Source organism: Chaetodon auriga, chromosome 14 (genome assembly GCF_051107435.1).
Source record: "Chaetodon auriga isolate fChaAug3 chromosome 14, fChaAug3.hap1, whole genome shotgun sequence".
Taxonomy (NCBI): Eukaryota; Metazoa; Chordata; class Actinopteri; order Chaetodontiformes; family Chaetodontidae; genus Chaetodon; species Chaetodon auriga.
In genome coordinates this window covers 19,248,500-19,261,044 of record NC_135087.1, presented here as the reverse complement: position 1 = coordinate 19,261,044, position 12,545 = coordinate 19,248,500, and the positions used below count along the sequence as shown (strand labels likewise).

General features: G+C 42.8%; 1 protein-coding gene and 1 long non-coding RNA gene across 6 annotated transcripts in view; one reads left to right on the top strand and one right to left on the bottom strand.

The window, feature by feature from the left end:
* LOC143331630 (fibronectin type III domain-containing protein 5b) overlaps positions 1–5,768 on the bottom strand; it is a 35,189-nt gene extending 29,421 nt beyond the window's left edge. For 2 of the 5 annotated variants that reach the window (XM_076748706.1, XM_076748707.1), the window contains exon 1: positions 4,353–4,506. In XM_076748706.1, the coding sequence (XP_076604821.1) occupies positions 4,353–4,506 (154 nt within the window). Of the gene's footprint in view, positions 1–4,352; positions 4,814–4,972; positions 5,295–5,502 lie in introns of those variants that run through there. The other 3 variants (XM_076748710.1, XM_076748709.1, XM_076748708.1) reach the window with 3 other exon arrangements.
* LOC143331631 (uncharacterized) lies at positions 5,410–9,794 on the top strand. Its single transcript, XR_013078157.1, has 6 exons — positions 5,410–5,546; positions 6,804–6,891; positions 7,007–7,554; positions 7,670–8,216; positions 8,332–8,894; positions 9,010–9,794. It is a non-coding gene; the product is annotated as an uncharacterized LOC143331631 (long non-coding RNA).
* Positions 9,795–12,545: the final 2,751 nt, after the last annotated feature.

The following is a 12,545-nucleotide window of genomic DNA, read 5'->3' as shown; positions in this document are numbered from 1 at the left end:
GCTGGGATTTATGGCCTCATTTAGATGAATGTGTTAGAGAGTCCATTTCCATGTTAAATGGAAACATTACCTTTCCTTTCCCAGGATCAACTGACTGTTTATGAGTCACTATAAACACAGAAACAGTAAAGACGTCACTGTAGTGTACAGTTTATGGTGCCGTGGTGCACACCCACTCACTTCTGCCAGTCCACCTCTCTGCCTCGACATCGATTTGGCCTGGTTTTCCTGCTGCAGGTGTCTGACTAAATAAACTCTGAGACAAAAACTTGAATCGAATTGAATTATGAACCCAAAAGTGACATAGTTACACTTCAGCCTGCAACTCTCTGAACTGGTCAAATCTTTTCTGACTCACTGACATTCAGAATTTATTCTTGACCTAGAAAACAGCAGTTGACAAAGTAATCTCACCTCAAGGTCCATTTAGTAGCTTTTTTGAAGATTTGGGTCATTTCACATGATCTTCATCAGCAGAAAAAGTTTATTTAATTGTAATGAAATGGGGGTTTTTTTTAAACACATTTTGGGACATTTTATGCCTTTATTAGATACAGTGGAGAGATGAAAGGAAACAAAGGAGAAAGTGATGCAGCAAAGTCTCCGGCCAGACTACCTCCATCGGAAAAAGAGTTTGAAACTACTTTGTTTTCATCAGTAAAAATCAAAGTCAAAAAACAAAAGGCAAACACATACAGTCTAGAGTTAACCTAGATCAGGTGTACAGTTGTCATTGGACATGTGGTTGAACAGGGTTTCAGATCAGGGTGGGAAAAGTTGATTTTATCAGGACCTCTCGCTCATGTTTGCGTAAAATTTGACAGTCATTGTTAGAGATGAAGATTGTTTGATATCAGAAGAGAGACTAAATGGACTGTAGGATGAGGTTATTTGTGTTTCAGTGAGGGGGGCTGCCAACTGAATATACAAGTGTGACGACATGTATTTTATATAATTGAGGCTCTGTGGCTCTGTATGTCACTCGCCACAGTAACAATGACAATGGCAACAACACAAGGCACAATTCACTAGGCTAGCATCCATGCACGCACACACACACATAAAACAATCTTCATGTTCACATTTGGAAAGTCTATGTAACCTATCAACCATAGCGGTCCGTAGTCCAGTTCCAGTTCTGCTCGCATCAAGTCACAGCAAATGTAAACAATTGACCAATGGCTCAAAGCAACACAACGCAGAGAAGTCGAACACTCTTCCCACTCTGATTGATAGTGTCCTATTATAGGAATATTCAATGAAACACACATACCAATAAATTTAAGTTAGCCGCTCCTTACCGTTCCAACGGCCCGGCCGCAGGCAGTTGGAGAATTTATTGTTGTTTTTTTATTCTTCCCGTCTATTGACACAAACACGACATTCATGTTTGCACTCATATTATACACCTTTAGAAAGCTAACATTCACCTGAATTGATTGATGTAAACAATTTCAACATAAAATCACAACAAGAGGCGCAATAAATGGCAACATCAGATAAACACCTGTGTTTAAAACTGACGCAACACTGAGGTAAATTACCAGATGTTGTCTCTCGGTGATCTGCAGATCAATAACACACGACAAAGGTCCAGACAATCTACTGCAGTAAAGCATTTAGTCAAAAACATGACTATAATCCATAGAAATATGTTTACTCCTTTCAGATTAGCAGGTGATGTACTTGTACGTTACATCTTCTGGAAGTGTCTTCAGACTGATGTTACTCTGTAGTGTCTCAGGTTTCAAATGACACCTCATTTCACTAATCACGATATGCCTAGCAACCAGAGAAGCCAATAACAGTCTGAGTTGAATAAAGGCCTTCTTCCATGTGAAGATTGAGCCAATTGCAACCAATTTTGCTAAAGACTGACGCTTCGAATAGCCAATGAAGATCTGAACACAGCTTCAGTGACCTCAAATCAAGGATTTCATTGATAACAGGGACATTACACATAATTTCAAATGATAAATACAGTAAATGGCCTCCATATAAAGACATAGAGTAAATGTAGGTATAGATGTCTTAAACATGAATATAGATGGACGAAATTTAGATTTCATGAACAGAAATATAGACATGTATGTCGATAAATATATATAGTAAACTGCCCTTTGTTGGAGGACACATAGATATAGCATTAGAGAAATATGAAAATGTTCCATTTCTGTAGTATTGTTATCAGTTTTTATTGAACTTGAACTCAGGTAAGACTTCACACTGTGACCCATTGTGTTTTCCAGCTATTAAGTCCCACAAATAGTGTGCAGTATTTGCAAACAAATATTCAGGTGAAAATAAAACCCTTCTTCAGTCTTCACTTCAGTGTGTCCAAATTCCAATTGGAGTGCTACCTTTCAAAAGAGACTAAAACCATGCATGTACTCCAAATGGTTCAAGAACAGCTATCAGTTTACTTTGGGTATGTCTTGATTAGGTGTATTAGGCTGCTTTTTACGAAACTGGTCTGGGGTTAAATGATCACAGTTACATCTAAGATTCTAAGCTGCTGCCACTGGTTCCCTTCCTGCGTCTATGATCACTGATGACCTGATGTGCCCTGTTGCTTTGTCTTTCTGTCCGCATTTGGACATAGAGTTGTTGTTGATTGTGGTGACAAATCATGTTTGCTGTTGGAATTTGCTCACTGTTTTTACTACACATGCAATCATTGTTCTTGTAATATTGTAGAAATCAGTGGTAACAAATTATTATTTAGCATTCATAAACAGCATATAAAGAAAAAATTAATGTTTACAACACACCACAGTTTAGTTGTAAGCAGATAAAAGGACATTTGAAGCAACCTTGTCTACTAAAAATTCTGTTTATATGAAACTAATTTGCTTTCATTATCACATTGTGCTGACAAACGTAATCACTGGCTGGATTATGTTCAGAGTCAACGTTTGTTTGACTGAATGAAACACTTATTTTTATGAGCCGGAGTGTCAGCGAGGTGGTCGAGCGGATTCTGGACACACAAAGTGCAGGACTGTGACACCAGAATCCAACGATCAAGTCCAGACTGTGATCACATTTAGACAACAAAAGCACCTCGGTTAAGGTTAGACAAAGATTGTGATTGCTGCTGACTTTTTCTGTGTTAAAACAGCCTGATCTTTCCCTGACATTAACTGAGTGCTGTAAGTGCCTAACCAAAACCATAAAAAGATGAATAATGCTGAAGTCACTAAGAATAGAATATATATATATGTGTGTGTGTGTGTGTGTCGCCTGTAAATATATTTCTGACTTTCAGGTAAATTAATCAATAACATTTCCTAATTATGTTAATACAAAACCTAATCTGCATTACATTTCCTTCAAAACATATTTGCTGTTACTTATTAGTTGTACATAAACGTCATTTCTTGGAGACATGACTCTCTGAAGTGTTTATTAAGGTATTCTCCGATTGTTCATTAATCACTTGTGGATACTTCACAAGGGAAGTAACAAATACAATAATAAACACATAATATATATACAACAAGGTAATCTTATGTCAGAGTGTGTTACGATGTGTCGTGAAGAATTCATGAAGTGTTAATATACTGCTTATAATGGTTAAATACAGCTAGTTCAATAAAGCCATTCACTTCAGCCTTTAATATAGTGGAGCTCAAAAAATCAAGTGTCAGCGTCCTTTATAAACATCTCACTGCCTGCCAGGAGAAATGCTGAGAGCTTAAAGAGTCTGAACATCACATTGTAATATAGTTTCTTTACAGTGTGAATTAAGTACAGAAGTGTGAAGACAAAAAAACACAAAACACAGAGTGTGCAAGTAGTGTGTGTGTGTGTGTGTGTGTGTGTGTGTGTGTGTGTGTGTGTGTGTGTGTGCAGCAGTTCATAGTACCTGCCTGAAATTAGACTCAAAGGTCAGCTTGGCTCACACACACACACACACACACACACACACAAGCACACACACACACACACACACACACACTCACAGAGAGACTGCTTTGCTTCGAGAGACAGACAACAATACGGTTTGTCATTGGTCAGATTAGCCCCAGTGATCTTCATCAACGCACGTGAAGCTGTCTCACATGTGAATAGTTCAAACCGTCAGTTGTGACCCTTCATATGTTTGTTTCATTAGATGGCAACACAGAAAAGCCTCCAGCAGCAAACACAGTCAGCCTCTCCACAAACACTACAGACTACGCAACGTTCATTTCTAAAGCCTGAACAACACGAGACAGCAGCGTTTCACACACATGCCTCTGCAATCCCTCCACGGCTCGTTTCATCAGCCAATAAAATACCACTGTGTGAGCTGCTGCTCCACAATCCATGGAAACATCCCCCCTAATTGCACATAAACATAAACTTACCCGCCGTGACTGGAGAGACGCAGAGACAGCCGAGAACGAGCAGCAAAAATCTCTCCATCTTTCTGACGCTCGGACGACGTGCGGTCCCATTGACTCTGGCCGAGGGTGCTGCGTTCACCGGCGGGCTGCTGTGCCGTGTTGTGCTGCTCGGCATTCACGTCAGTTCATGCGTATCGTCTCGACTGGAAAAGGAGCAACGACGGTCTGTCGGCGTCTCAGCACCTCGGACAGCGCTTTCAGCGGCACCTCCGCTCATTCAGCAGCCTCGACTGTCCCCGAGCCGCCGGCGAGCAGCGAGCAGCCGGTGAGCATGAGCACCACAGACTGGACTCCAGTCTGGAGCTGATTCGTTGGCGTCGTCGGTTCTCCAACTGCGCTCCAAAACCCTCCCCGATGTGCTGCTGCTGCTGGTGGTGGTGATGCTGGAGGTGGTGCTCAGCACCGCTCAGCTGCTGCTACTGCTGCAGAGTGAAACGTGCTGGCTTTGTATATGAGCGCCTGGACTGAGCCTGCTTGCCTACAGTCAAGACAAGCTGGCTAAATAATCCGTCAATGGAACCCATTAAATGTCGAAAAGACAATGAACATGAAATGAAACTTTAAAGGTTTTCTTTACTTACAGGTCTGGTCCAGCTGCTCCATTGCTCAGCAGTTAAGAAGGCACACTTTCAATTCAGTGGCAGACTTGGGCCAATATTTCTTCTGTCCTCTAGCCTCTCCATCTCACACATTTCACACCTCAAACTCAAGGGCCAGCCATCAAACAAACAGCTGTCACCATTTAGTCTGCAAACTTCTGCCTCCAGAAGCACAGCAGTGAGGGAGCAGCCGATCACATGCAAACTTGTCACCAGAAGCCCTCTCCTTTGATCGAGCGTGGCTACTTGCTCTCTGTCATCCTCCTGCTTCACTGGCCCACTTGGTGAGCCAGTGCTCTGAATTGCTGCCCACTCCTCGATTAAATATGCATACACTGGCCCACGCAAACAGTCGCCTGTGCACAGATAAAGTCTCTGCTTTGAACTGCTTTTTTCACTTCCAAAGCAAACACGTGCCTCTTGACTTTACCACTGAGTTGACCCCTTGCCCCCCCCGCCCGAGAGTGTATGGTGCAGTGGCTATAGAAGTGGATAAAGTCTGCATACAGTACCTGGTGGGGTCCCTGCAGTGCACTGTGGACTTCAAGCTTTCCAGGTGTGTGCAGGGGGAGTATAAGTCCCGAGTCAGGAGACCGCCACTCTCCCCTAGCTGTGTCCCCAAGAAGTGTTTTCTTCACCCTGCTGTGCACCTCGATTCACAGCCTCCTGCCTCTCACGAGCTTCAGAAGAACACTGTTGTTGCTGGTGGAGGGGTTATTGTGCTGTTTTTATTTATTTATTTGCATGTTTCACTCGTCTATAGACTCGTGCTCTCCCCTCCATCTCTCTCTCTCTCTCTCAGTCTCTCTCTCTCAGTCTCTCTCTCTCTGTCTCTCTCTCTGTCTCTCTTTCTCTGTGTGTGTTTGTGTCAGTGAGAGATAGAGGGGGGGAGTCAGACAGTTTGGATACAGAAGGAGATGGACTGTACCAAACACCTCCATGTATCCACGAGCAGCAGTGGTGGATGAAGTATTAACATCGTTTACTTGTGTTCAAGTAGTAATAAAGTAAAACCACTCCTATAACAAATGATACTCCCTCTGTGAGTGTTATACACTGTGAACAAGGCCAAGCCGACTTTACTTAAAACATCAACCAGTTGAGAGTAATTATAACAGAGGAACTCATTGGTTTGAGTGAAACTGATTTGAATGGTAAAAAACTGGGCCCTTGAGGCAAACTGTGATTTGTGATATTGAGGCTGTATAAATAATAACCGAAGTAGCAGTTTAAGTTCAATACACTAAAAGCCACGTTACATGTACCGAAAGTCTGCTGTCTCAACTCTTCTTTCTTGTTTTTCATCATTCATTGAAATGAATATATGACAGTCAGTCATTTTTTAGACATTTTAATATAGAAAAGGTGCATATTGCATGGGTGCAAGTTAACCCCAAGCTAAAAAGATTTGGGTCGATTTCTGGTTTTGCCAGTCTGGTCCAGTTCAGGACAAAGGACAAACTTGCATTTGCTGCATACAGTAAAAGACGAGATGAAAAGTGGTTTTTGTCTGGTGATAGCAGCACTGTTGAACTGGTTTGTTGGTTCATATAATGATTGTAGACAGATCATGAGAGTTGGCCTCCAACCATGTTTTGATATGACTGAATCCAGTTACTGTTGTTTGTCTTTCAGGTGCCATGAAATCATATTATGTCTTTGTTTTTTTTTGAATTTTTGAGTTGTTTTTTTCATTAATCTGCTGCTGTGGCTTTGATCTCTTTGAAGATTTGGTGCCCGGAATGTAGTGAGGTTCCAGCATTCCGTGCACCAGCTTTAAAAGCAGAGACAAACTCAGTTTAATCGTTATTAGTTCCAGCATTTCAACGGTGAAGGACGCACTTTCTGATGGTGGCAGACGAGCATGGATCAGACAAGACACACACACTCTAGAGATGAAGGTATGCCATCTTTCTATACTAATCTGGTTCTCTGAGCCAATCCACCATCTTTGCTGTGCCTGTTCTCTACCTCTGTTCCTCACCATTAACCTTTGTCATTGCGTGTGTATTGTAGGAACCTATCACTATACGCTCCCTGTACCAGCGTTACAGGGCCAAACCGATGACAGCGTGGCAGCTGGGTGTAGTTGCTGTTTAGGACACTGCATGGACATCTGCTCTTCAGCCACAGCAACTCAGGAAACTGATGGGAAACGGAAGCTTTGGATCGTTCTTTGCCGGCTGCCGCAGATGCAACAGTCATCCTCTAGGACGTGCTATGCAAGACACACACAAACACACACACAAACACACACACACACACACACACACACACACACACATACACACACACACGCACACACACACACACACACACACACACACACACACACGTATCCACTCTATATGTTTCGTAGGCTAGGCGAATGTCTGTGTTTCTCTTTCTCTTCCCCTCAGGTCAGGGTCAATGCCCTCATTGAGATCCACTCCAAAATGTGTTCCACAGGGACATCAAGCTGGACAACATTGTGATTGAGACTGGCTCTGACGTTTTACGCCTCAGGATTATTCATTTTGGCTGCGGCACATGCCTGAAACAGGGGCTATACTGTAGAGATGAAGGTATGCCATCTTTCTATACTAATCTGGTTCTCTGAGCCAATCCACCATCTTTGCTGTGCCTGTTCTCTACCTCTGTTCCTCACCATTAACCTTTGTCATTGCATGTGTATTGTAGGAACCTATCACTATACCCCCCGAGTGATTCCTGTACCAGCGTTACAGGGCCAAACCGATGACAGCGTGGCAGCTGGGTGTAGTTGCTGTTTAGGACACTGCATGGACATCTGCTCTTCAGCCACAGCAACTCAGGAAACTGATGGGAAACGGAAGCTTTGGATCGTTCTTTGCCGGCTGCCGCAGATGCGACAGTCATCCTCTAGGACGTGCCATAGAAGACACACACAAACACACACACACACACACACACACACACACACACACACACACACATACACACACACGCACACACACACACACACACACACACACACACGTATCCACTCTATATGTTTCGTAGGCTAGGCGAATGTCTGTGTTTCTCTTTCTCTTCCCCTCAGGTCAGGGTCAATGCCCTCATTGAGATCCACTCCAAAATGTGTTCCACAGGGACATCAAGCTGGACAACATTGTGATTGAGACTGGCTCTGACGTTTTACGCCTCAGGATTATTCATTTTGGCTGCAGCACATGCCTGAAACAGGGGCTATACTGTAGAGATGAAGGTATGCCATCTTTCTATACTAATCTGGTTTTCTGAGCCAATCCACCATCTTTGCTGTGCCTGTTCTCTACCTCTGTTCCTCACCATTAACCTTTGTCATTGCATGTGTATTGTAGGAACCTATCACTATACCCTCCTGAGTGGTTCCTGTACCAGCGTTACTGGGCCAAACCGATGACAGCGTGGCAGCTGGGTGTAGTTGCTGTTTAGGACACTGCATGGACATCTGCTCTTCAGCCACAGCAACTCAGGAAACTGATGGGAAACGGAAGCTTTGGATCGTTCTTTGCTGGCTGCCGCAGATGCAACAGTCATCCTCTAGGACGTGCTATGCAAGACACACACAAACACACACACAAACACACACACACACACACACACACACACACACACACACACATACACACACACGCACACACACACACACACACACACACACACACACACACACGTATCCACTCTATATGTTTCTAGGGTCAGCGAATGTCTGTGTTTCTCTTTCTCTTCCCCTCAGGTCAGGGTCAATGCCCTCATTGAGATCCACTCCAAAATGTGTTCCACAGGGACATCAAGCTGGACAACATTGTGATTGAGACTGGCTCTGACGTTCTACGCCTCAGGATTATTCATTTTGGCTGCGGCACATGCCTGAAACAGGGGCTATACTCTAGAGATGAAGGTATGCCATCTTTCTATACTAATCTGGTTCTCTGAGCCAATCCACCGTCTTTGCTGTGCCTGTTCTCTACCTCTGTTCCTCACCATTAACCTTTGTCATTGCATGTGTATTGTAGGAACCTATCACTATACCCTCCCGAGTGGTTCCTGTACCAGCGTTACTGGGCCAAACCGATGACAGCGTGGCAGCTGGGTGTAGTTGCTGTTTGGGACACTGCATGGACATCTGCTCTTCAGCCACAGCAACTCAGGATACTGATGGGAAACGGAAGCTTCGGATCGTTCTTTGCCGGCTGCCGCAGACAGGATAGGAACCTATCACCCCACCCCACTGGTCAGACCAACCCTGAGCAGACTTAAGGACCAACCCTGGCTGATGTGATCCAGACTGAACCTCAGAAGAAAACAGCTGAAAGTCTAGCTCTCCTTCACGTCCAGGATCAACTCTGCTGTCATTCCCATGTGTGGCCCTTTTTGAAGCAGCAGATGTGGGACTGAGAGACGAGTAGCCTCCATGTTCATGGTGAAGCCAGCAGCTGATGTAGATCAACTGCCAGCTTCAAAATGGACTCAGCTACTCTCGTCAGTCGTAATCTTTGACCACGCTGCTGCTTCAACCACCCAGCTGTCCGTGGAGAGGGGGCCTCTCTTTGAATTGCCTCTCTCGAGGTTTCTTCTGTTTTCCTCATGCACGTAGGATTTACAGGAGTTTTTCCTCGTCTTCTTAGAGAGCTCGAGCTGGGTTGGAAGCTTACTGGCAAGGGCCTGAACGATTTTATACATGGGACGAATCAATGCATAAGTAGTTAATAATATAATATATAATGATTATATGTACAATGCACAATGCATTATAATCAATAATGTTCCTAAATAAATAACATAAATAAATAAACCTGATACTAAATGGCAAATCATTAAGGTCTATTGATGTAATTTACAGTTTCATTTGCACAATGAAATCAGCACACTCTAAAAATGACCCAATACAAATGAGTTTGATGTACAGTATTATGAGCAAGAGAAATGCAACTAAAAACAGTGTTTGTATATTTTATTCAAGTCAAAGTACTCCTACTTAAGATATTTTACTCAAGTGCAAGCAGTGTGTTTGAAAAATGATGCTAAATGTAATTTGTTACTTCCATCCCTGATATTAATTCCCAAACGTTTTCTGTTGGGACACCTCGTGTGTAAAGAAGAAGAAGAAGAAGAAGAAGAAGAAGAAGAAGAATCGGGGGGAGACATTCCCCTTTATTCGTCACACACATGTACATGCAGGACACTGCACACGAGGTGAAATTTATCCTCCGCTTTTCACCCATCCTGGTCGTCCCTCCTCCGCAGCAGACCAGGAGCGGTGGGCAGCCAGACCGGCGCCCGGGGACCCATCTCCTCGTCACCATTGGTCAGGTGTTGATCTTCTTGCATGTTTTTAGTGGGGGTATATTTTATGGAGGATACCCCAGGTGAACACGGGGAGAACATGCAAACTCCACACAGAAAGGCCCTTTTCCTCAAGCAGCAGGCACCGAAGGCATGGTGGAGGACACACCCCCGGTGCCAGCAGCGAGAATCAAACCCAGGACCTTCTTGCTGTGAGGCGACAGTGTTGCCACCGTGCCACCATAAAGTTAGATATAAGATATTTGTGGGCTACAGCTAGACCTGCCTGACTAACCCTGATGTGAAAGAGCAGAATCATGTCTGCTCATGACATAATCATGACATAGATAAAATCCTTTTGTATTGGTAAAAAGTAACAATGACCATTAAAAAAACATACTGGTTTTTTTGTATAACTACTGCAACAACAGCACAGTACTACTTATGCAGTCGTACGGAAGTGTGGAAAAAAATTAAAATTGGAGACATTATCTCATAATGATGACTTGATGAGTGATAATTATGGGGATTTAGGACTGGACGTGGATATGTGTCCCTACCAATGTCAAGGTGCTGCTTTACCGATCTCAAACTGTTAATTTTACTCTGCTGTACTGAACAGAACGCACGCTTGTATCAATGGGGCAGTCTAACAGCAATGTAACAGCACCATAAATTACATTTATATAACCACAATAACAAAAAAAGATCTATTTTGGCTCTGACTGTAGGCAGCAGCCTCCAAGTTAACAAGGTTATCCTCTCAGAATTCTGCCATCCTGTTATTGAACCAGCGGAGGATTCAGTGATAAATCATGATGTTTGAATTCCCATAATGACACAGCTGATGTTCCTGCTGTGTTTTCCAGCTTGGGGACACTGGAACAATGAAAGCTCAGCCTGGAGGCCCTTTGTTGTCTGATCATCATCAGTGATGTTTGCTTCACTTGAAGACCTGATCAGATGTGCTGCAGTCGGTCCTGTTTCATGGTAACCATTGCAAGCATGCAAGAAATATTAAGCATTAGGGAAAAAAAAGACTTAAAAATAGTGCATGCACGACCTTCCTTCCTTCCTTCCTTTGTAATTATTGTCCTCTTCTTTAATCTCTGCCCACAGCGGACTCAAGCTTTTAAATGTACTGCAGTAAGATAAAAAAAACACGTCCATGGTTCTTGTTGTTTTTCTGTTTGTTCAGCTAATATGATTGTTGTAGAGTTATTCAATATCGATCTGTCCTTCTGTACTAATGCCGTGACATCAATACAAAACACAAAGCTTTAAAATATGAAGCTGATAGGACGTAATGCAGCTGAAGCTACTTCACATTTTACAGATGACGAGTGTTGAAGGATTTCTGTGCTGATGTTGGTTTGACATAGTTTCCTTATTTTTCACAATACAGTTTTCTGGCTATCTATTCATTAATTTGCATTCATGAATATGGTCCTTGATGAACTGAAAGATTTAAATATAAGACCTGTGATCAGCTTTTAATGCCATGTTTTACCATTTCTGCAAACAAACTTGCTTATGCTGTTGGAAATCAGATGCGTGTGAGCATCATGAAGGTGTTTCCACTTCAAAATATGAAGAACACTTATGTGCTACCTGACTGATAATCTGAGAAAATTTGCTGCAGAATAGAGGAGCACACACACTGTAGCTAAAGCAAATTGACTTCATTCATTTTAAGTTCAGGCAGCACAGACAGCCCACTGAATTGTCAACAGTTTCCACAGTGCAGGGGAACTCTCAGGGATCTCTGGAATTCCTGGGCCAACACAATGATAGTGTTCTTTAGATTCAGCACTCAGCAAACATATAAAGGACTCAGCCCAAGCGAGTAATTTGCTTCTGGAAATTGGCCTCGCTGAGACTTAACAGTCAACTACATTAAATGCAGATCAAGCAGAAAATCAGCGATAAATCTGATGTCTTTATGGACATTCTAGTTCATCTGTGATCCTGTGAGCTTCACCCAGTGGAGGACGACATTGTTTATCTCAGTGTGTGTGTGTGTGTGTGTGTGATAAATTTTCATTTCATTTCATTTCACAGATTTTTAACTTGGAATTGTTAAATCAATGATGTTTTCTGTAAATTTTAATTACTTATATTAGGCTCTAAATACTGCTTTTTCCACATGGCCAGGAATAAACAGGTGGAGAAGTTGTTCATTTTTCATAGATTTGTGACCTTATAGAGGTTAAATTAGACATCTTGGCACTAGAAGGACTGGAATCTGTAGCCTACAAAATACTGA